This window comes from Rhincodon typus, chromosome 14 (genome assembly GCF_021869965.1).
Source record: "Rhincodon typus isolate 14 chromosome 14, sRhiTyp1.1, whole genome shotgun sequence".
NCBI lineage: Eukaryota > Metazoa > Chordata > Chondrichthyes > Orectolobiformes > Rhincodontidae > Rhincodon > Rhincodon typus.
The window spans coordinates 62,027,016-62,052,502 of record NC_063345.1 but is presented as its reverse complement, the minus strand read 5'-3'; the positions used below and the strand labels follow the sequence as shown (position 1 = coordinate 62,052,502).

The following is a 25,487-nucleotide window of genomic DNA, read 5'->3' as shown; positions in this document are numbered from 1 at the left end:
TGACATAGCATTTATAGGAATCTTGAGAGCTAGAGTACAGGAGTATTTTAAAGGTGGAAACTTGTATGAATCTTTAACCATTTCCTCCAAGGTGGCAGAAACAATTCTGTACCGTATCCTTTCTTTAAGCAGGAGTAGATGGGGAAATACTGAGGCTGCAAGTATTTTCTGTATCTATCAATCAACTTTCAGGACAGTGAATGATGTAAACACACTGTAGGAAACTGCATTTTTGTAAGCAAGAGATAAACTTTCTCTCAAAGCATGATTGTGCAGCTTAATTCTAAAGACTTCAGTATTTTAAGATCAGAATTGAGGAAATGTGTTGGAAGTTTTGGAAAATTCATTTTTAGTTTGGAATACCAGTTCACTACTGGCTTGGTGCCTACAACAAAAAAAAAAGTACTTTGCAGTGTGGATTTGTATGTGCCTTGAGCATAATTGTTCTGCATAGCATAAGTAACATTTTCCCCTCTTTTTCACCACAAATAGACTAATAAAAAAGTGAAAGATGAGAAAAAGAAGAGCAATCTGGAAATATTCAAAGAAGAGCTCAAGCAGTAAGTGGTGCAAAGTGCAGTTTGTAAGTTACAGTTTCTAAAAAAAGGTGGAATTGAGGGGAGGCAATGACCCAGCAGTATTATTGCTGGACTGTTAATCCAGAGACCCTGGTCATGTTCTGGGGATCCACGTTCAAATCCTGCCATGGCAGATAGTGGAATTGGAATTTGAATTTGATGAAAATCTGGAAGCAAGAATCTAATGATGATTATGAAACCATTTTCAGTTGTTGGGATTACACATGTGGTTAATAATGCTATTTAGGAAAGAAAACTGCCATCCTTATCCTGGTCTGGCGCATGTGACTCCAGACCCGCAGCAATGTGGTTGACTCTTAACTACCCTCTGGGAGGGGCAATAAATGCTGGTCTAGCCAATGATGCCCTCATCCCATGAATGAATAAAACAAAATGTAGAAACAGTTTCTTAAAATATAACATTGAGTAATGAGTATTTAGAAAGGTGTTGTTTTAATACCCATATAGGATTCAGGAAGAGCGTGAAGAGAGACATAAAAATAAAAAGAAGAATAAAGAAGGGAATTTAAGACCAAGTAGATTTGAACCTATGCCTGCTGATGTGGAACAGCAAATAAACAGGCGTGTCTGTGAGTGTTCACTTATCTTTATTCGCAGTCATCTATTAGAATTGGGCATTGAACTATTCATTGAAGGCAAAGTGTACTTTATTAACAACAACAACAAGAACAAAGTTGCTGGAAAAGCTCAGCAGGTCTGGCAGCATCTGTGAAGAAAAAAACAGATTTAATGTTTCAGGTCCAGTGACCCTTCCTCAGAAGTTTTTATTTTGTACTTTATTAATCCTGTTTTGTGTACCTTTGAAATCTAGTCATCAAAGGCTGTTGCTCCCTTTTATTTTATGGCCTATGTCTGAAGCAACTCCTAATTTATATAAGGGGCATTAGTTGGTAAATATACTTAATAAGTTACGATTATGCAGACAAAGCATCTGTGTATCTAGTACAGGAATGCAATTTCTGATGCAAAATTCATTATTTTTAAATCATATCTAGTGATTGACGATACGCCAGGATCATACGATTCAGGGGATCCTCATACTACAAACTTGTATGTTGGAAACATAAACCCACAGGTATCTTCAGGTTTCTATTGTGGCTTGTCACATTTCATGCTTTTGGGGTTTATTACTTTTTTAATGAGGCAAACTTTGCTGTTATTTTAGATGGATGAAGAAATGCTTTGTAAGGAATTTGGCAAATTCGGCCCTTTGGCAAGTGTGAAAATCATGTGGCCTAGAACAGAGGAAGAGCGGGCTAGACTCCGAAACTGTGGGTTTGTTGCCTTCATGAACAGAAAACATGCAGATAAAGCCCTTAAATCTCTCAATGGTAAGTAGAAAAAAGTAGAAGGTGTCTTTATGCCTAGTTAGAGTGAAGAATCTGATATTCATAAATAATATCTGACTCTTGCAAGCCTGCTATTAGCTTCATTGCTGCATCATGATATGCAACAGTTGATGAGAAACCAGTTTGACATAAATATAATTGAAGATTTCTGTGCCCAGTTGACATTAACTTAGCTCAGGGTTCATAGAAAATACTTCTATGAATTTGACAAATTACATGGATTATGTCTCAGTTGCTGAAATAGGACACTTCATGCTGAATACAGTGGATTGTATTTTCCTCACCTTTCAGGCCTTATTTTTGCAAGTAGGTATTCATTTTAGTGGAGTGTGATAACCAGGTCTCTGAGACCTCATGATGAATTGGTCTGATGGTCTACTTCCTTAGCCAGTTCAATGGAAAGAAAGCAAGAAACAGGAGGAACAACTGAAAAGGCAACAGGGTGAATTAGATAAGTGAAATAAAGTAGTATGGATACAAAAGTTTGTTTTAATACAGGAAAAAATGTTTAAAAGGATGTTTAAGCGAAGAAGCTCAAGGAACAATTGAATACCTGCAAGATTGAGACTTCGTGGTTATAATTATTCAATTTTTGGGCCTCCAAGATTCAGTTTCATATCAGGGCCATCAATCATATGATTTGTAGGGTTCTTACAACATAAAAGACCAGGCCACAACTAGGGTGCACTTCATTTCTACTTATAGCACAAATCCACAAATGTCTTGACAACAAACTCCTAATTTTGCAAGGCTAATAGTGGATGGCTGCAAATGTTCAAAAAAATTTATGCGATTATCACCTCTGGCGCTTGTCTTCCTTGCAGAAATTGGTATTTTTGGTGCTAATAATGGTGACACTTTAAGCGGTTTTCCGACAATTCCTGTTATCAGTTGTTTATATTCCTGGTGCAAGCTAACTTTATAAATGTATCTTAATTTAAAATTGTGTTCTTTTGTGTATTCATAGTGATTTTTCAGTCGGTATATTTTCAGTTTTTTTTTTTGACTAATATTTAAAAGAGCAACCCAGTCATTTTATGTTTTAAAGCTTCTGTGTGGTGTCATGTTTACAGGGAAATTTATAATGGGTTATGAAATGAAGTTGGGCTGGGGAAAGGCAGTGCCCACACCTCCCTATCCTATATATATCCCACCAGCTATGATGGAAATGACTCTTCCGCCTCCTCCATCGGGTTTACCTTTTAACGCACAGCCTAGAGGGAGGCTGAGGAACCCTGATTTACCACTGCCACCATCAAAATCGAAGGAGGAATTTGAGAAGGTAAAACGATGTGTATGATTTCCGTGCATGCTAAAGAATCAAGAATTGATTTAGATGAATCTAAATATTACTTCAGGTCTAGTGTTTGTGAGTCTTTCTTTAAAAGCTTGAAGGCTGACTTCCTTTTTTAAAAGAATTTTATAGCTGTGTAGTGAGATAATCCATTCATTTTGAGGTTGTTCTTGTCACCATTAGATGTACTACAAAAATAAACCTTGCGCTGGTTTTATTTACTCAAATGTGTTTGGGACCTTGGTGTTAACAATTCAAATCAACCCAGTGTCAAATTTGAAAATTCCAGAATAACTTAATGACAAGGCTAAGAACACGGGATTTTTTTACAAGATGACATGCATGGAACGATATCGCTTGTCTTTGTGATCTTTTCAAGGCAGAGTCATTTAGCAGCTAGTTTAAACAGAGTTGGAAACTTTGGTTATGAAAATAATGAGCAGCCCATTTTGGTGAGCACATGGTAGGAATGAAAAATCGTCAGCAAACTCTGCGTTCTATTCACCCTGAATAACAACTTTAGTTTTCCAAAATAGGAAGTCAATCATTGTGTCGAGTTATTTTGATCACAACCTATTGGTCTACTCAGAAACGAAGTCCCAAAGCACTTTTTAAAAAGTTCCGAGTTTTCTTACTGTCAAAATTGAAGACTATTCATGATGACTTTCCCACTATATGCAGAATTTAACTATATTCTAATATGTGCATTATACAATGTAAATGTTTGTTTAAAATTAATAAAATAAAAACAATCGTTCTCACTTAAAAGATAGACTTTTGTCAGTTCTAGCCTGTCGTAGATTAAACCAAGTATATCATATTCAAGTCATCCAAAACTGAGCATTTTCAGATCATTGCCTCCCAGTGATATGTAGTATAGTGTTGTACTATTATTGAAGTGGACCTCTTTAAGATGTTAGTTTTTTTTAAATATTATTCTGGAATGCAGGCATGTTATTACGCACCTCCAAAGTCTTGTAAAATAACAGGATAATCTTTTACTGTGGGATACTGTTAATATCAATTTTTATCATGTGCTGCTGTTTTTAACAAAGTTAAAAAGAAATTGTGCCATCAATTTTTTATTTTAAGATTTGATATTCTGGTTCCCATAACACCAAAATAATTATTGTATTTTGTAATACTCTGCATACAACTATGTAGTGATACTTAAGAGTATGTCTACACTGCGACCCAACAACTGATGATTGAACCTAGTAGTACCCACTAGAGTAGTGCGAGTTACAGAACAATCGAGGGAGAGAAAACTTTAGTCAAAATCCAGATGTATAGGTTTTGTTAGGCCAAATGCCCTGGTGAGTAGGCTGCTTTCAGGTATTTCGTGCTTCGTCTTTTTTTGGGAGGTGTTTGTCTTCTGGTTAAATGGCGTAACATTAAAATACCAACTATTGCTTTTATTTTGTTCTTGATGCTGTATGTCCTGCAGTGTTTCACCAGCAAATACTCACATTCTTTATATTTTTACTATTTGATGTGACTTCATGTGCAGACTCTGTCCGAAGCCGTAGTCAAAGTGGTTATCCCAACAGAAAGGTACACTTTCAGTTCATTCTTACTACTACTGCTACTACGACTAAGCAGCCTATTTGCAACAAGACTTTTAGCAGACCAAAGGATTTTTTCCACGTGTGCTTACGTGCCTTAAAAGATGGACCCCATTTCTGCGAGCAACCATATAGTTCTAGAAATATTCTGTTAATTCCACACTCAGTTCATGAATTATCAATATTTAATCCAAGAAGTGACTTAATATAAACAGATTATCTAGATTTAACTCTTAAATCTATACTGAATATTACTGAATATTTCTTTGTTAGCTATAGGCAGATGTATGTGAAGACTTTCACAATAATTTTGGCAGAGTTCTTCTGTTACTGAAATGTAGTTGAAGTGTTGATTTATACTTCACTGTTGCTTAGTAATGAACATGGTTGAGCTTATACTGTGATGTCTTGCTCAGAGAAATGGGGACTCTTGGTACGTAGCTTTAAAAAAACACATAAATAGATTCGTGGATAGAGTGTGCCTTAGTCACAGCACAATGAATGGACCGGAGGAACAGGGACTGAAGTGACGGCTTGCTGATGCCTCAGGACGCTGAACTGAGTGGAGCCTGATGCTGGTTTTCACGGGTTTCCGTGCGAATGTCCAGGGCTTCGTGGGATTACGAGGATGCGCAACTACGGTTTGAGCCTGTTAGCTCTTCACACTTTGGTAGTTTTTACTATTAGTAATCAACTCGGCCACATGAACTATGGACACTTAGTACTTTCAGGTAATACTTACACTGCAAATAGCTTCTGTACTTGTATATACCAGCTGCATTGGATTTGTGAACCCAACTTATAATATTGTTTTACTGTTTTCAGATATTATTTTCTTGTGACAAATTCTTAAAGAAAACTTTGGATATTAGAATGTGGTTGCATTTTAAAGCCACAATGTACATCGTAAAACGGCAAGAACACCTAGTATACAAATAGAATATTTTGTTATGACTGCATGTACCGGAATTAAAATGCAATCAAAGTTAGTGAACTTCAATTTCAGCACATCCATCCATTGCCTGTATGTTCTTTGAAGCACATCGTGTGTCTCATGACTTTGTAACTGTTGGAAAACAAATTGATAGTTATTCAAGTCAGAAGATTTCTCAGGAAGTTTCAGAAAGAATTGGCATGTTGAGGCTTCCAGTGCACAAATGTATGATGGTTTTCAAATATTGCATTTCACCTTCTTGCAATTCCTGCAAATTGACTTAGTGCCAAGGAAGGTCTGTGTATTGTGGCTTTAAAAGGTTAAATATTGAGTTACAATTTGGTGTTGATGTCATGATTCCTTAAATTTGTGCACAATACAATTTCTGGGTTTTTAAGTTTTGACAAAAAGTGGAAGTGAGTCCAACTGTAGGAAAATGTACCATCCAAAAGTTTGGAAATGTGCTTAAAAAAAAAATTCAGTTTTTACTGGTAGTGAGGTCGGACTGGATGGTGCAGTGGGTTACAACTAGCTTTTCACCTTAAAAGACCTGGATTTAAATTTGGCCCAGTCTCCTCTGTTTTCTAGATGTAAGAAAACTGTAAAATATTTTTGGGCAGTTTCAGTCCTTTTCCCAGTGAGGGTGGGACTAGATAAGAAAACTGAAAATCTTACTTGAGAAATGGGAAATTGGAAAAATATAATTCTAATTGGGGTGCTGTTTTGAGATTGGGTCTGAAGCTTATTGTTGGAGCACAGTAGAGGGAGCTTTACTCCACATCTAACTTTTCGTATTCTTATCTGTGTTTGATGCTTGTTTTGGGTTTCCAAAATGGAAGTATTCCATTCGCCAACACTAACATCCTTCACACTGAAGAGTACAAAATTCATAGAATTTTTTAAAAAGTTTAAATGCAATTGCAAAAATATTGCCTGTAGTAGCTGATAGTAGTAAGTAATGCAGTAAAATGTAGGTGGTTGTACTTGTGCACGTTTTCGGTTGGATTGGAGATCTGCTTTATATATCTTAAAACACCACCATTTGCTTTTGAGATTGTGGATTCACTGAGAAAGGGGACAGCATCAACTTCTCTTGTCTTATTTCTGTTGATTCAAATGCTGTAATGGCTTTACATGTTTGAAAGTATGTCTGTCATTTGCTATTTAAAATATGTATAACTGGGTATTTTTGAACAATGTTTAATTTTCTTTTGTTCTGTTAGGAACCTATTGTGTCTAATCCATCGAATGATTGAATTTGTAGTGCGTGAGGGACCAGTTTTTGAAGCTTTAATTATGAATCGAGAAGTTAATAATCCCCAGTTTAGGTAAGAGTTGATACGTTGATAATTTTAATATTTTTTCTATTCATGTAAAAAAAAATGGACTGATGATTCTTATCAAATCCTTTACCAGGTTTCTATTTGAGAACACGAATCCAGCACATGTATACTATAGATGGAAACTGTTTTCTATTCTGCAGGTAAACTAAAGTTTTTTTAAAAAAAATTCAATGGATTTATTCCTTGTAATAAATTTTGTTTTAGTAGGCTTGATCAACAATTAGTTAGCTTCACTTAATTTTCAGCTGCAAGTGTTACATTCAGGGGAAATAGTGCACGCTAACTGCTTAAGTGTTTTACTGCTATATTAAAATGCAAGTAAATGCCAGAGAATAAATTATTTAATTTACACCAACATTTATTTTAAGTACTGCCCAAATACTTTGAGTGAGAAATCGAAATTACTTGTATTATTTCTCTGCACATAGGGTGATTCTCCAACTAAATGGCGAACAGAGGATTTCCGAATATTTAAATGTGGTTCAGTGTGGAAACCTCCACCTATGAATCCCTATTTACATGGCATGCCAGAGGACGGAGAAATGGAAGTGCCTGTTGAACAAGAGGAACCAGTGAAGAAAGGACAACTGAAGGATGAGTAAGTGCTATTGTCTGCTGTAAGGGGGCAAATTCCTGATTTATTGCCTGCAGGAATCTCACATGGTTAATATGGAAGTGACTGCTGGAATACTCAAACTTCATACTAGTGAAATAGCATTGTTTAAAAAAAAACTCATCGTGATTATAACTATTTTCATGTATTCGTGATCTTTTCCTCTAGTTCAGTAGTTTTTGTTTAATTTAAACCAGTCTGTGCCAACTAAACAGGGCACCCATGCCTGATCAGCACACTGAGTTTTCAGTTGTACTTGACTGGGGAGGTTGGCATGGTCATGGATTTCTGAGCATGCCTTGACCTGCACCTGACCAGCAGTCAGGTGAAGCCATAGATCTGCCCTGCTTCTGCCAAAATTTATGATTTTATTTAAATGGAGACAAATGTGCTCTTCCTTAAGATATGTAGGGTTTTCTTTCTTTCCCTTACCTTTAATGCCATTGTACCTTAACACAGTACTCGAAGGGTGGCCTCACCAAGGCCCTGTATAACTGCAGCAAGACATCCTTACTCCGATACTCACATCCTCTCACATGAAGGCCAGCATGCCATCAGCTTCTCTCACAGCTTGCTAAACTTGCATGCCAACCTTTAGCGACTGTTCCACTATAACACCCAAATCTCGTTGCACCTCTCCTCCTAAACAGTCACCATTCAAATAACCTGCCTTTCTGTTTTTGCGACCAAAGTGGATAACCTTACATTTATCCACATTATTTTGCATTTGCCAAGTATTTGGTCACTCTGCCATTCTGTCCAAGTCGCCCTGCAGCCTCTTAGCGTCCCCCTCACAGCACACACTGCCACCCAGCTCAATGTCATCTGCAAATTTGGAGATATTGTATTCAATTCCTTTGACCAAATCCTTAATGTATATTGTGAGCAAGTGGGGTCCCTGCACTGAACCCTACGGTACCCCACTCATCATTGCCTGCCACTCTGAAAAGAACCGTTTATTCCAACTCTCTGCTTCCTGTTTGCCAACCAGTTCTCTATCCATGTCAGTACATTTTTCCGATATCATGAGCTTTAATTTTCCTTACTAATGTCTTGAGTGGAACCTTGTCAAAAGCCTTTTTAAAGTCCAGATACGCAACATCTACTGATTCACCGTTGTCCACTCTACTGGTCACATCCTCAAAAAATTCCAGAAGATTTGTCAAGCATGGTTTCCCTTTAGCAAATCCATGCTGACTAGACCCGATTCTGTCACTGCTTTCCAAATGCTCAGTTATTACATCCTTAATGATTGACTTGAGCGTTTTCCTCACCACCAATGTCAGGCTAACTGGCCTGTAATTCCCCATTTTTGCTGTCCCTCCTTTTCTAAAGAGTAGGATTACATTTGTTACCCTCCAGTCCATTAGAACCCTTCCAGAGTCTACAGAATGCTGGAAAATGATTACCAATGTGTATGCTATTTCTAGGGCCACTTCCTTAAATACTCTGGGATGCAGAGTATCAAGTCCTGAGGACTTTATCAGGTTTTAATCCGATCACTTTCCCCAGTACCATTTCCTGACTAATAAGGATTTCTTTCAGTTCCTCCAAGCTTGATCCTGTGTCCCCTAGCATTTCTTGAAGGTTATTTATCTGCTCCTTAGTGAAGACAGATCAACAATATTTTTGTTTAACTGATCTGCCAATTCATTGTTGCCATTATAAATTCACCTGATTCTAACTGCAAGGAACCTGTGGTTGTGTTCACCTTTTTCCCTTCATCTACCTGTAAAAGCTTTTGCAGTCAGATTTTATGTTTTCTGCAAGCTTATTTTCATATTCTATTTTCCCTTTCCGAATTAAACCTTGCGTCCTCCTCTGCTGCACTTTAAATTTCTCCTAGTCCTCGGATTTGTACTTTTTCTGGCCAATTTACATGCCTCTTCTTGGCTTTAACATATCCCTGATTTCCCTTGTTAGCCATGGTTGAGCCACCTTCCCTGTTTTACTTTTATATCAGACAGCGATGTACAATTGTTGAAATTCATCAATGTGTTCTTTAAATGTCTACCATTGCCTATCCAGTGTCAACATCTTAAATATCCTTGGCCAGCTTATCTTAGCCAATGCATGCCTCATGCCTCATGCCTCATGCCATCAAAGTTAGCTTTCTTTAAGTTCAGTACCCTAGTTTCAGATTTAATTGTGTCACTCTCCATCTTAATGAAGAATTCTGTCATATTATAGTCACTCTTTCCCAAAGGATCTTGCACCACAATGTTGCTAATTAATCCTGTTTCACTACACAATACCCAGTATAGGACACCTTGCTCTCTAGTTGGTTCCTTGACATTTTGGTCAAGGAAACCATCCTTCATACATTCCAGAAAACCCCCCTCCATTGCATTGCTACCAGTTTGGTTAGTCCAATCAATATGTAGATTGAAGTCACCCTCAACTATTGTACCCTTACTGCATGCATCTCTAACTTCCTGTTTCGTACAGTCCCCAACATCACAACTACTGTTTCATGGTTTGTACACAACTCTCACTAACGTCTTTTTCCCTTTCGTGTTCTGCAGCTCCATCCATACGGATTCCACATTGACCAAGCTAATAGCCTCCTTTACTATTGTGTTAATCTCCTCCTTAACCAGCAATGTCACCTCCTTTTCCTTTCTGTCTGTCTTTCCTGAAAATTAATAACCCTGGATGATGAGTTCCCATCTTTGTTCACCCTGAAGCTAGATCTCTCTGATCCCAATTACATCATATCCATTAATAATTGTTTGCACAGTTAATTCATCCACCTTATTACAAGCGCTGCTAGCGTTGAGACATGCAGCCTTCAGGCTCATTTATTTGGCATTTATTGCCCTTTTAGAGTCATTGTGAAATGTGGCCCTTTTTGATTTTTGTGTTTGATTTCTCTTCTTTCCAGTTTCACTTTTCTCTTTACTGTCCTTTGTTTCTGTCGCCACTTTATTTCCCTCCGACTTCCTGCATTGGTGTCCACCTCCCCTCCCTACCATATTAGTTTAAACCCTCCCCAACAGCACTAGCAAACACTCCCCCAGCATATTGGTTCCAGTTCTGCCCAGGTGCAACTGTCCAGTTTGTACCTGCCCAAATCAGAGACTAAAAGATTTAGAGATAGTAGGAACTGCAGATGCTGGAGAATCCGAGACAACAAGGTGCAGGGCTGGATGAACACAGCAGGCCAAGCAGCATCATAGGAGCAGAGAGGCTGACGTTTCGGGCCTAGACCCTTCTTCAGAAAAGGGGGAGGGGAAGGGGGTTCTGAAATAAATAGGGAGAGAGTGGGAGGCGGATAGAAGATGGATAGAGGAGAGGATAGGTGGAGAGGAAACAAACAGGTCGAAGAGGCAGGGATGGGGCCAGTAAAGGTGAGTGTAGGTGGAGAGTTAGGAAGGGGATAGGTCAGTCCAGGGAGGACGGACAGGTCAAGGGGGCGGAATGAGGTTGGTCGGTAGGAGATGGGGGTGCGGCTTGAGGTGGGAGGAGGGGATAGGTGGGAGGAAGAACAGGTTAGGGAGGCAGGGATGAGCTGGACTGGTTTTGGGATGCGGTAGGGGGAGGGGAGATTTTGGATTTAGACAGTTTCTGAGGAGATCTGACTGGGGTATTTTATAAGATCTTTCAAACTGTCTGCCATATTTAGAAAGCTTTTCTTAAAAATTTTTCTTTGGTATAATAGTCTTTTTTCCCCCCTTTGTTGTTAAAGGAGCTCTGCAGCATTGTGTGACCATGTTTTAGTGACTGACCACCATGCTAACTGAAATAACAGTATGATCTATCAATGAGATTTATTTCAGGGTCTGGCATGTCTAGTGGTGCCGTCTGCTGGCATCATGGTACAGTTCTGGCATACTGACTGTGCGATAATTGCCTAGGAAATTTAAACTTTCAATGGCAATTGCTGAGTATGTGGAAACCTCACAGAGGTACCTGAACTCTCACTCTGAGTCAGAGATTTTGGAGAGTTACCTTCATCATTTTTCAGCATAAGTTAGAGGAATAAAACCAACTCTAACCCCTGGCTAATTATAGAGTTCCTCCCCACGCACGTGCACGTGCACATTTGCACACGCGTGCACAAAAGATAACTTACTAACTGCTGCCGCCAACGCCCCTGGAGCACCTGAACTCTGCCCCCTGTGAACTCATAGTTCACTCCTTGACCTCAGGTGACTCATTTGCTTGTTACCTGTTCACCCCTCAACAACTCGCCATCACTTCCACCTTTCGTACTTTGCATTTCTCAGTAGTTGTAAAAGTGGCTTTTGGACCTTAAAGATTTTACTTACTGGAATATGGCAGCAATTGCTGCAAAAGGGTGTCTTGACCTCCGACCATGATCCTCCACTCAGTGGATTCCTAGTTAGTTTCCAACACAATTTGCAGCACCTTTCTCCTGGGCAGTTAAGTGCAAGACACCATTTTCATGAAACTAACAGCGATGCAACTGAGCAAGCAACTTGTGGCAATAGTGCAAAGGCTGTCTCATTCTTGCCCACAGTTGCTGACTGGCCATTAATAGGACTTGCGTCATTCAGGTGGCATTGATTTTTCTTTGAAATATGCATTTCAGCTTATGTTTCAGTTTGTAGCGAGTTATGTTCACTTCAATGCCAAATGCAACCTAAAAAAATTGAACAATGACATTTCAAAACTTTCAGTGCCCATGGAATGGTAATGGAAATGGTTGTCAACAATGGAAATGGATCTTTACTGAAATGTAAAGTGTTTTGTATAATGTTATTTTTAAAATTATTGTTCTGGGATTGATGATTAAAGGCCGAGCCGTTGTAGATCTAGTGACGGTGAACTTTAATTTGATGCAAATAGCTGCATTTGAAGAGGCAGTGGCATAGTGGTACTGTCACTGGACTAGTAATTCATGCTCTGGGCATATGGGTTGATATCCCATAATGGCAGATCGTGAACTTTAAATACAATTAAAAATGAACACGAATAAAAAGTTAGCCTAATGCCAACCAACCAAGTAATTATTGTTGATTGTCACATTCTGTAAACCCATCTGTCCTGTAGGAAGGGAAATCTGTCATTCTCACCAGTGTGACCAACGTATGACTCCAGACCTACAGCAATGTAGTTGACTTGTAACTGCTCTTTGGGCAATTGGGGATAGCAAATAAGTGCTCGCCTTGCCTGTGATGCCCACATTCCATTAAAAATCATTTAGAAAGGAAAATTGTGTGTACTTTTTTATGTTTGATTTGAAATGTAAATGTTTTAACAACTTACAATGTGTAATGAATGTTATAAAACTTACAGGCAGAGAGATAAATTGGAGAATATCTTAAGAGGCCTGGCACCACATCGAAATGATATAGGAGATGCTATGGTCTTCTGTTTGAATAATGCAGAGGCTGCTGAGGAAATAGTGGATTGCATTGCAGAGTCGCTGTCTATTTTACAAACTCCACTGCAGAAAAAGGTAACTTATAAAAGTTAAATGTGTGTGCTTGTGTCAAACATGCAAATAGTTGGTCATTCCTTTGCGCTTGTATCGTTCACCATCACTGTACAATATGAAATCTTATTAAGGTTTAATTATGTTTCTTGGCATTGTTGAAGTCCTCCAGTAAACTTGTAATACAATTACATATGGGGCTACTAAATTAGAACATTGCTCAAATTTAGCATTAATACTTGTGCATGTGTTACTGTGTTTAAGAGACAGCTTTTAGATTTCAAAAACAGAACCTGTTTACTAATATTTTGTTTACTTTTCATTGCAGATAGCAAGGCTCTACTTGGTGTCTGACATTCTCTATAATTCCTGTGCTAAAGTAGCCAATGCATCTTATTATAGGAAATAGTAAGTTTCATCCATTTTTTTCTTGACAGTCTTTTACAGTTATTTCTGGAAAGTCTATGTAATTTGAAGACTGTTTTATTCCTTTAACAGTTTTGAAACCAGGCTCCCTCAGATATTTACTGATATGCATGAGGCTCATAAAGTGATTCAAGCAAGGCTTCAAGCAGAACAGTTCAAGGTATGTTTTTGTAGCAAAGAGAGGTTTAAAATTGAAACAGAATACAGGGTGTTCTCTTTTATGTAAAGCAGCGCTCATTTTAGTAGAACATAAATTTGTATAGATGTAATTTTCCTTTCTAACCATCCTCCATTTGTCACTTGGATCCAGTTAGTTTAATTTCAGAGAACACAGTAAGTACTTGATTTTAGACTACGTTGACACCTGGATGGCCTCAGATCCCATCATCTGGGTTACGCATGCTCAGCTGCCGATGCTTAAATTGTACTGTCTGTCATCTCTAAAAGCTCAGATTAAAGATGTTTCTTACAGTTGACTCTTCTGGAGTGATCAGTTAGAGAAGCATATTCTACTGCAGAGTTTCTGAATTAAGTTGTTTATACAAACTGAAAGAAATACAATCCGAGAACATCTTGTCCTACGGAAAAAACAGTAAATGAAAGAAATTGTTTCCCTGTGTGGGTTCCCTTTCATAGAGACCACTTGTTATGCAGTATAGGATGATTATTTTGCATAAAATCTTAGTTGTTTTGCTTTGTTACCTATTTGGAGTTTGCTACTGTATACATAAATTTCATCATGCTGACATCCGATTTGACGCTTTTCTTTATATAATATTCTTGGATGGTACTCATGGGGAATAGTGTGGCTTCTCACTGCATGATGTATATGGTCAGGGTTAAGAATCTCAAGATTGGGAATAGCACATACTGGATGCAGCATTAAGATTTCTTTAATCTGAGTCACTGCAACCAAAGAAGATAATACCCTTGTTGCATCAAAATTAGATCTTTTTCCAGTTTGCATGTTAACATCACTTTTGCTTTTAAGAGAACATAATGCCACGTTGTAGAATTTTCATGAGGCATTGGACAAGTTTGAGAGTCCCCATATTTGAATTTACTTAGGCTCCTTACAATTATGAGTAAGGAAAGTTTTTTTTTAAACTGCAGTTTCACCTTCTGTCTTGGCAACATTGACTTCAGCTGAAATTGGATTCCATAAATACTGATTATCCTTTGGCAACTCAGGTTATTATTTTTAATGCATGATTCAAAGCATTGAGCATTGACAGGTCTGTATAATCCCAGTTACACACAGATCTTATAGACAAGCTATCTGACCAACAGGAACTAAGGTGATTTTAGGTACTTTATTGGACTCACATCCAGGTTTCACGTGTGGAGCTATTGTGTTCTAATTCTGTGTCATCTTCCCTATTTCTTTAAAAACATTGGTATGGTTATTATGTGATATGACAAGGTGTAGAGCTGGATGAACACAGCAGGCCAAGCAGCATCAGAGGAGCAGGAATGCTGACGTTTCGGGCCTAGACCCTATTATGTGTCGGGTTTTAATTTGCTGCAGTTGTTAAATTTATGTCATAGGATTGATTTTAATAGCCGTCAGTAGTCTGATCCCTTTTGTAAAAATAATAACGTGCTTTCTCTTGCTGCATTTCTAATTTTTCATTTAAGTTAGTTTACTTGTTCCACAGTAATCAAATGCAGCAGGTCTTTGTATGTTTCAGGAAGTTTTATACTGTACTACTTTCTGTTTAGACTAATTGTAATTTAAACCTTTCATTCAAGCATACTCAACACAGCTCAGAATTAAAAGAATATTTGACTGAAGAAGTTGGTATTGCTGAACTCAGCATATTTAAAATGATTGTGCCTTATTTTGTTTTCATTTAGCAAAGGATAATGACTTGCTTTAGAGCATGGGAGGACTGGGCAGTGTACCCAGAGCCATTCCTCATAAGATTGCAGAATATATTCCTTGGACTAATGAAACTGGATGACGATTTATCGGAAAGACCTGTAGTATGTATTAGTATTACATACGTTATCTTTTTAACACTAATACATAACGAATAAACTACATTTCTTGTTTTCTTCTCTGCTCTTCCAATGTACTTTCTCAGTTCTGGAGATGTCAGCTAATGTTACTGGCAGTGGTTTTGTACATATAACTTTAAATTGTGAAGGTTGGTGTTCCAACCCAGCAGCTAAGCCCTTTACTATCTCTATGGGATGCTAAAGGTAATTATAATATTTTGAGCCGGAGCTGTGATCAACTAACTCAGCAATGAGCAGATTATTTTTACAAGTCGCTGTTGGGTCAGCTGGTGTTAACTTATTTGGCATCACTTTTGTGCTTTCTGTGTTTGGAAAATAATTGGCAAGATCATTAGAAGAAAATGCTTAAAGCTTGACAAATGGTGATTTGAAACACGAAGTTCCTAGCTTATTGGAAACTGCTGTTTGACTCACTGAAGCTTATCCGTCTATCACCAATGTACCATTATTTGAATTCTCAACATTCCAATATTTTACCTCTTTTATCGTGCTTGATAAATTTTTGTAACAGTTAATGGTAGTGTGTACAAATGTTTTTCCGATACTTGTCCCAAATTTAATTTTCGTGATGTTTAATTTATGTCCTGTGTTTCTATTTCTTGGTCTCATAGAATCATGGAATTCCTGCAGTGTGGAAACAGGCCCTTTGGCCCAACAAGTCCACACCGACCCTCAGAGCATCCCACCCAGACCCATCTCCCTAATCTACACATCCCTGAACACTATAGGCAATTTAGCATGGCCGATCCACCTAGTCTGCACATCTTTGGACTGTGGGAGGAAACCCACACAGACATGGGGAGTGTGTGCAAACTCCATACAGACAGTCACCCAAGGGTGGAATCGAACCCGGGTCATGACCTGGTGCTGTAAGGCAGCAGTGCTAACTGCTGAGCCACTGTGCTACCCTTTTGCCATGTTTTACATGTAATGGAGCTCAAGTCTGATGTGCTGTTATTGCAACTTGAATTGGCATGTGTGAAATTGTCACAACTTCATAACCTTTGTTTGCAGTATTTCACTGTGTTACGATTCATAACCCCGCTCCCAGTCACTGGTTACAAATCAGAGTGTACTACACTAGGCTATCCTGTCCACAACTTTGAAACGCCACATCCACTTTGTTACCCCCAGATTCTCAACACATTATGCTCTTGTTGCCAAACTTGCACTCCAGTTCAATTCTTGCTGATTGAGTAGTCTTAGCTAATGATCTCTTCCCAAATGTTTCTGCACCCTGCCATAGTAATTCCTATGATTCAGCACTTAGATAAATCTAGCTGCCACTACTACATACTCTGGCTTGCCCTCATTTCTTTATCCTGAGGCAAAAAGACTCCTTGTTCCCCAATAATTCTGCATTGCTCCCATTCCCACAATTATCCTCCCCCGTTCCCATATCTTTAACCAGCACCTCAACAGTGTTAATAAATATTAATTAACCAGAATTGATTCTTTAATTTCTTAATATAAGCTTTTAAATAAGGTTTATGCACCATTAAGTAAACGAGTACACCTGTAATAGTTAAAGCTCATAAATTTAAATGTTTGAATGTAGCACAGTTAATTTCAACCAGAACATGCTGTCATGTTTATTTTAATTTTTGTAAAAACACAATTTCACTTCAGTTGCTTAAACTAGTGGCTATCAGTAGTCCACGAGCAGCCACTCAAGTCTGAGGGAAGCTTTGGGAACTATTTCCACAACCATCACCAAGTATAGACATTGGAAGCATGCTTCATGCCTTAGTTGTCTATTACATTCTAAAATGTTGTATGAATGAAATCTAACTAATTTGCGTTTTAATGAATCAAAATTGTTTCCATCACCTACTTGGTTATCTTAGTATATCTGCTAGCTGACTGTATGCACCGCTTGGTTTGTATGTGGTGTATCAGTATTAAGTTGATTAACTCTTCCTTGTGTTCCTGTAATGTATGTTTATTCAGGTGATTGATGATGTGGATGGTACACCAATTGATGGTGACCAAATTGCTCCATTAGATGACGTTGATGGATTGCCAATTGATGGAATCCCACTCGATGGAGCACCTTTAGATGATATTGATGGGATTCCTTTGAAATCAGTTGAGGATGACCTTGATGGAATGCCAAGTAAGCACATAAATCAGCTTTGTCAATATTAATGGTGGTAAGCGCATTGTTGGCACTTGTACGTTTATTTTAATTATACCAATATTTGAGTTGAGTGGTAATTATTTTACCCAATATTGGAAAGATTGTGTATTTAAGATATTTTTAACAGTTAACAATTATACTTGTTTTAAGGTAATTTGTTATACATACTATATAGCCATTGGTCAGTTTTTGTGAATTAATGTTTCCAAGAAGCTGTTATTAATCAATGTAGCAAGTAGTCCGTGATGGTGTGAGAAAATTATTGGATTTCTTCACTCATTAATTTGTGTTTTTAAAAAAAAAAAAGTCTTTTATTTTGCAACTATTCTCATATTTAGGCACTAAACTTCCATATTTAAAACTAAACCCGTTTTCATTTTTGGTGGTATTCAGGGACAGTTGCAATTCTGTGGTTTGAATAGCTTCATACAGGGCAGTTCAACAATATTCAATACTGTGGAACCGAGTTTACTATATTCTAACTTATGTTCAGTGGTTGAAAATTAAAGATGTATAAATATTCTCGGTCAGAGGTGACTTCATTATTGGCTTTTACCAAGGAAAGATGAAGTTGAATTTATGTGGTACCATTGAAATTCTTGAGACATCTTGATTGGCTATAATGTGTTTTAAGTACTTCTGAAGTGTTTCCACTTTTGTAATATGGGAAGCAAAGCAATGTCTCACTGATAACACTGAGGTAACCACCAGATAATAGGCCATCAAACGGTTGCCACTAGGGATAGAAGACCTGAAGAAATTGAAACAAGAGTAAGACCTTGAGCCTAGTCAGCCAATCTATAGGCTCATGGCTGATCCGACATTTGTGACTTTACTCTGGGTTTAAGAGGAGTATTTTGTCCTTTTTTTTTATGAAGAAAGGTTGAAACAGAGGCGCAAAGCGTTTTGCTCAAAGCCAGTAAAGTAAACAGCTTGTGAGGCCTTGGAGTTTTTTAAACGTTAGAACAGTAGAAGCAGCCTGAATGGGTGGGGTCAAGCTCCCACAGAACCAGGATTTTTAGTTTTAACTTTCTGCAGTTGCTGGGGACTTGAAGCTGAATGTGGAAGCTCTTATTCGTTTCTTGGTTACAGCTAAAAGCTGAGGTTCTCTTCCTGCTGCTGGAATTGCACGTGAGACAACCTTTTTTCCTAAATTTGCCATTGCCAAGCCAAGGGAGTGTTTGTGGGATGTTACTATATTAGAACAGTTAGTTAGTAGGTTATAATTTTGTTAAGTATTTTGATAATTACAAAATAAGGCAATTTTTTCATTTTTATTTTGTATTTTAACTGCAATGTTTTTTTTGGAAAAAAAAGCATGTTTTGCTTAAAATTGAGTAGTTTGACCAATCAAATTGGATCTGGAATGCAGCACCTTACACTTTTCTCCTAAAATTTGAAAAAGTTAGGTCCTAGGCTAACTTAATATATTTTCAAGGGGTGTGGTCTAATCCGTAACATTTTCCTCGCTTCTACTTTCTCATCCTTTCCCCATAACCCTTGATTTCCCATATCTTGTACAGAAGGAGGAAAATAAGTACTTGTGTGACTTACTTCAAAATCACAGGAAATCCCGAAGTGTTTAATAGCCAGTTAAATCCTTTGACGTATAGTCACTGGTGCAATATAGGATGTGTGGTAACCGATTTCCAGACAGCAGATTCCCACTAACAGTTGTTTGATGAGCAGATAACTTGTTTTGTTATGTTGAATGAGTGATGAATATTTGCCACGACATCAAGGATAAACTCCTGCTGTTCTTTGAATATTGCTGCAGGATACTTACGTTCACCTGAGAGAGCAGACAGGGCTTCAGTTTTAATACCTCATTCAAAAGATGGTGCCTCCATCAGTGTAAATTTGTGATGTTTGTGTTTCGGTCGTGGATTAGGACTTGAACCTACAATCTTCTGATTCTGACGAGTGCGACGAACATAGTTGCAGCTGTCAGAGAAGAAACAAAATGGCACTGTAATTCACATTGCGGCAACCCCTAAGAATAGTTACATCTACAGACTTCCAGCAGGTTATTCAGTTTATGATAGTTTTAAAGAACATATCTGTCTTCTTTCTTTTTTTAGTGGAGGAACTTGTAGTAATTAAAAAGGAAGAGCCGCTGTTAAAGATTGCACCTTCAAAATGGGAAACTGTGGATGAATCTGAGTTGGAATCTCATGGTATGAATTTTCAATTCACTCTGATTTTTATGCTGATACGATCATGCACTATTTCAAATTAATTGAATGTTTGTTAATACTTTGATCATCTGTTGTCTGATTAGAAATTTAAGCTTTAGAATAAAATTGCCAACGGAATATTTCATTTAAGATTTGGATATAAGTAGACGTATTTTAAGTAATCCTAAACATTTTGTTGAATATCTTTAAACATACTCTCAAATTTCACAGTTCGTAGGTGATGGCACAAAGGTGCAAGGAGATCTTGTAATTAAGCAATTAGGCATAATACAGTTTTTAACCAAGAAGCTGCATTAGTGCATTTGTGTGGTGATAGAGTTGAGATGATATAAAAAATTATGTAACCATAAAAGGAAATTCATTTTCAACTTAAAAAAGATTAACTTAATGCAAGTCTTTGGGGTGGAAATCTGTACCCAGAGATTAAAAGCATCTATGACCGAAAAATCATGAAGAAAAGAGGAGTGGGTGGCATGTCCATTTTCTTCCCATTGCCACAGCATTTTTGCCTGCAGTGGAGAAGGTGGCAGATGGTTCTCCCATCCAGAGGCCAAGTGAGACAATTAAGTAGCCAGTTAAGGGTCTCTTCCCATTAACCATAGGTTTGCAGCATGTGGAGAAGCTACCTGTTAATCCGTGGCAGCCTCCCTGCAAGCTCGAGATGAAGATGGGTGGCTTGTGGTTTCCTATCTGTGGCAAACACTTTCCCAGTAGTGGCACACCTTTCCATTGCTGGGGCCTGCCTGATTGGACTAGGACCAGGTGGCGCCTGACTGCTTGCCTTATCTAGAAATGCCCCTGCCATTCCTTTTTTCCGGCTGGGTCCGAGCTTCAATCGTGGTCACTACCCCAGTGATGCTACTAGGCCTGAATTGCTGCCAGCACTCCTACTGACCGGCACCTTTTGAGGCGAAATCTTGCTCTTTAAGTATTAGGAGCCCAAATACAACTTATTAGCTGGCCAGTGTGTCTGTAGCTTGAGCAGATGGCTGTGGAATAATTTGTATTGTACCTGTAGCTGTTTGTTCTGTTTCTAAATCATAGAATCTCTACAGTGTGGAAATAGGCCATTCGGCCCAACAAGTCCACACTGCCCCTCCGAAGAGCATCCCACCCAGACCCATTTCCCATGTCTAACCACCTAACCTAAACATCCCTGGACACTATGGCAATTTAGCATGGCCAGTTCACCTACCCTGCACATCTTTGGACTGTGGGAGGAAACCGGAGCACCTGGAGGAAACCCACGCAGATGCAGGGAGAATGTGCAGACTCCACCCAGACAGTCGCCCAAGGGTGGAATCCAACCCGTGCCCCTGGTGCTGTAAGGCAGCAGTGCTAGCCTCTGAGCCTCTGTGCCACCCTAATGGATTAAATGGTTTAAAATACATTGCTGATTTTTTAGTAACCAGATGAGGCATTTATTACATTTACACAATGACGCTGTTTCTGTTTATGAAATACTGAAATATAAATTTTATTTTTGCAGCAATGACCATGTCAAAATGGGATCTTCTTGACCACCCAGAATCAGAAGAAAAAGTTGAGATTAAGTAAGTTGCTTTGTACTACCTGTTGTGCATTGGCATTTATTTTCTTCAAGAATTTAGTGTGCTTTGCCAAGCTGCTCAAAAGCAGAATTAAGACTTTTTAATCATTTCAGATGAATAAGTTGGTTTCCTTCATAACTGCAATTGAGTTGGAATAATTACTTCATAAACAAAAACAGAAATTGCTGGAAAAGTTTTGCAGGTCTGTCAGCGTATGTGGAGAAAAATCAGAGTTGACCTTTTGAGTGACCCTTCCTCAGAACAGATAGAATAATTATTTTGTTGGTATTTGCAGTCTTTGCAGTATTTTTATCCATTTAGATAATGCATAGAAAACCACATATCCGGGGTAGCACCCAAAATGAGATCTTGTGTATAAAGGCAGCTGAATTTACTGTTTGAGTGGTTTAATATTTTTGTGTATGTTTGCCAGCCTTCAGCCAATTCAGTTCTCTTCATGTGATATCAAGATGTGGTTGAAGATACTGCTTTACTGCTAAGGCTGTGGGCCCTAAAAACATTCTGGAAATACTACTGAAGACATTTGCTCCAGAACTAGCTGTGCCCTAGCCAAACTGTTCCAGTACAGCTACGCCACTGGCATCTACCTGGCACTGTGTAAAATTGACCAGGCATGTCCGGTCCTCTCAATCGGTTGAAAAGTGTTGGGTGATGCTCGGTTTAGGTTGTGCCAGGCCCATCAGCTCCTGATCAGCATTCATCCGAATGTGGACAAAAGAGCTGAACCCAAGATGGGAAGTGAGGGTGATAGCCCTTGACATTGAGGCATCTTTTGACGGAATGTGGCATTAAGGAGCTTTAGCTAACCTGTAATCAGTAGGAATCGGGAGAAAACCTTCCACTGCTTGGAGTCAAACCTGGCACAAAGGAACATTGTTGTTGTTGGTGGTCAATAACCTCAGCCATAATACATGTCTGTCGGAGTTCTGTATCATAAGGTCAGAGGTGAGAATGTTTGTTGAATAATGCTTGGTGCATTTTGTAACTCGTCATACTGAAGCAGTCTGTGTCCAAATGCAGAAGGGACTGGACAGCATTCAGGCTTTAGCTGATAAATAGCAAGTAACATTTGTGCCAGGCAATGATCACCTTCAACAAGGCAATTCAACCATCACTGAATTCTCCACTGTCAATATCCTCAGAGTTTGACCTGAAACTGAACTGCACCGGCCATGTAAGTACCCTGATTACAAGACCACATCAAAGACTGGAAATTCTGCAATGAGTAGAGTGCCTCCTCAAACCTGTCCACAATCTACAAGGAGGAACAAGTCAGGAGTGTGATGGCATATCCCCAGTTACTTAGATGAGTGCGGCTCCAACCACAATCAAAAAGCTCAATCTCATCCAGATCAAAGCAGCCGCTTGATTAGCATCCTGTCGATGCCATCAATGTTCACTCTGCTTGGTAGCAGCCATATGAACTATCTACAAAACATGGTACAACAGCTCACCAAATCTCGTTCAACAACCTCTTCCAAGCCCATGACCTCTATCCCCTAGCAGGACAAGGGCATATTTCCATCTTCAAGTTGCCCTCTAAGCCACATACCAGTTTGATTTGGAACTGTGTCATCCTTTCTGCACTGTCACTGGATAAAAATCCTGGAATTCCCTTCCTAGTAGCACAGGCGGTGTACTTACTCCCCATGCAGTGCAGTGTTTTGGGGAGGCCACTCATCACCTTCTTGACAACAATTAGATATGGGCAGTAACTGTTGGCCTAGCCAGGAATGCACACATCCCATGAATGAATTTTTTTCTTTTTTTAAATTGAATTAGTCATTGTTAGCAATATCAAGATTTAGGTGTCATGTCAATTTTACTATTGTGGAGAGTAATTGACTCACCTTCAAAACAGTAAATATGTGTTGAATTGACCTTGGTTGCCAGTGTGTACAAAAAGATAATGATTCTGAGAGAAGGCATGCTAAATTTGCATGCTTGACAGATTGTAAATCCTGGAGCTTTCTATATGTTTAGAGTAACATCAACTTAATATTACTGATAGTGAATAAACCTCTAGGGCTGTTAAACTGTATGGAGTCTGTAGTTAAGTCATACTAAACTATCATCCTGTGCAGGACATTCACGATAAGGTAGTGCTAAACACTTAATTTTAGGCATGGTATTCCACTATTGAGGTAATGCGGATGAGCTTTTACAAATTGTCTGTCACAGTTGCTCTCTAGTGCTGCAAGTTGCAATACTTGAAAATCTACTTTAAAGCCATTTGTTTTGGTGATTCATTTGTGTTTTGAATAGAGGGTGCGATTTATCAGGTTTTAGGGTAGACCTGTATATATTTTGTGCCTGAAGAATATGAACGGATTTTCTGGATTAGAAAAATAGTTCATGTGGGGATCCTGCACTGAGGCCTTGGTAGCCAATTCATCAGTCTTCTTTGCTAGACCCATAAAGGAGGTTCAGGGCTGGTCAGGAAGGAATTTTATTCTTTACTTTCATTGTTCCAAACTTTGTCCTGCTGCCTTTGAACTGAAGTTCTGCAAGCCTTGGAACAAAATTCTTGAAATGTTGCTCTATTTCATTTAGTAACTGTCCATATTAATTGTGATGGAGTATTTGTGTAGAAGCTGGGTGAAAGAAGAGATGCTCAACAATTTTAAATACAGCAGTCTGTGTTACTCGTAGTTTTGACAGATTGCTTCTGTTAGACTTGTTTTCCATGGTTTAGAATAAAATTCCAGCTATCGATTTATTATCCTTTAATATAAACACCACTGATTTACAGGAAGCTTTTCATTGAGAAAGACCTAAAATGTCAAGTGGAAGAAAGTTGTTCTCTGCTTATCCAGAAACCTGTTTTGTGTTATTTTGTGGCATTCTTCCCAGGGTGCATTAGGTTTGAAATCAAGCTTTTAAGTACATAACTTTATATGTTTTTTGAAAATCCATTTGGGAATATTTTTAGTTTTCTGAATGATGAATGGGTTATGATTCCATGTGATTCTTTCTGGGTTGTCAGTTTATTTTCCTGTAAAATGTAATTTTGGAATAATAATATACATTTCTAAGGATATAAAATTATTTTGATGGAAGTTGTAGACATTATAACATGGTATCATTTGAACTAAGCCAGGAATGAAACACTCATTATGGCAAGCATGCTAAGGAGGAGTCCTTTCTCCCGCAAGTGTCAGGCACAACTAGAAATGATCCACTTTCCATTTATTAATATGCTAATTTGGCAAGTTTATATATTATCTTACTGCAGCAGAAATGAGCCTATTTGTGTTACTAGGGCAGCTCTTTGAATTTCCTGGGTTTGTACCATTAGTACCATTAGCAGAATAGTTTGTCCTATAGTCGCTCCTGGATAAGAAACTTATCAAAATTCAGGATTTCACTTGATGTACGTGGACATCTTGGGCTAATTATAAGAGTACCTGAGGAAACCTCTGGAAGGATACTTATATATGCTTTCCCCACTTTTTAGTTTGATTCCAAAAATAAACTTTATTCAAAAAATCTATAGAATTAGTCTATATGAAATTTCAAAGTTGAAATTACAACAAATGCAAATGAAATCAGGTTATTCCAATACTCTTACTGCATTTACAATTAGAGTCAATATTTACAAAATTCATTACTTGTCACACGTAGAGTCTGAAGGGTTTTATCCAGTTTTTAGTGTCCAGTATGATAGTTGTAAAGTTTTAGATGGTGACCTTATAATCAACTGTGCTGTTGCTTGAATTTGATATCCAAGACTGATCTAGGATTTGACAGATCTATTTACTACTGATCTTTTGCCAGGATCAAGACAGTCATTCTTTTAACTACTAGTTCAGACCTCTGTATCGACAGAGACTAAAGTTAGGTTTTCTTGCTTTGTTAGAGTCTTGTATAGAAGGAAAGCTTGTTCAGGCTCCTTCTGATCAGTTCATTTCCCCCAGTCTTCAAAGAAGAACTTGTTTCTTTCAGTTACATAGTAAAATATTATATAACTATTATTAATTGGTTTCTGAGGTTTAAGGAGGGAACTAAAACTTGGAAAGGAAACATTTGGAA

At 38.2% G+C, this 25,487-nt stretch overlaps 1 protein-coding gene and 1 long non-coding RNA gene across 5 annotated transcripts in view; one reads left to right on the top strand and one right to left on the bottom strand.

The window, feature by feature from the left end:
- Window positions 1–25,487, bottom strand: part of LOC125484789 — a 121,025-nt gene that overhangs the window by 52,686 nt on the left and 42,852 nt on the right. For both annotated transcript variants that reach the window (XR_007263607.1, XR_007263606.1), the window contains exon 2: window positions 19,241–19,630. This is a non-coding gene — a long non-coding RNA (uncharacterized LOC125484789). The remainder of the gene's footprint in view (window positions 1–19,240; window positions 19,631–25,487) is intronic.
- LOC109916235 (U2 snRNP-associated SURP motif-containing protein-like) overlaps window positions 1–25,487 on the top strand; it is a 49,483-nt gene that overhangs the window by 14,508 nt on the left and 9,488 nt on the right. The window contains exons 5-20 of one of the 3 annotated variants that reach the window (XM_020515949.2): window positions 493–560; window positions 1,047–1,168; window positions 1,595–1,674; window positions 1,765–1,930; window positions 3,022–3,230; window positions 4,753–4,796; window positions 6,965–7,069; window positions 7,158–7,224; window positions 7,513–7,682; window positions 12,960–13,122; window positions 13,427–13,506; window positions 13,597–13,684; window positions 15,382–15,510; window positions 17,497–17,662; window positions 19,768–19,863; window positions 21,374–21,437. In XM_020515949.2, coding sequence (XP_020371538.1) covers window positions 493–560; window positions 1,047–1,168; window positions 1,595–1,674; window positions 1,765–1,930; window positions 3,022–3,230; window positions 4,753–4,796; window positions 6,965–7,069; window positions 7,158–7,224; window positions 7,513–7,682; window positions 12,960–13,122; window positions 13,427–13,506; window positions 13,597–13,684; window positions 15,382–15,510; window positions 17,497–17,662; window positions 19,768–19,863; window positions 21,374–21,437 — 1,817 coding nt within the window. The other 2 variants (XM_020515950.2, XM_048604868.1) reach the window with 2 other exon arrangements.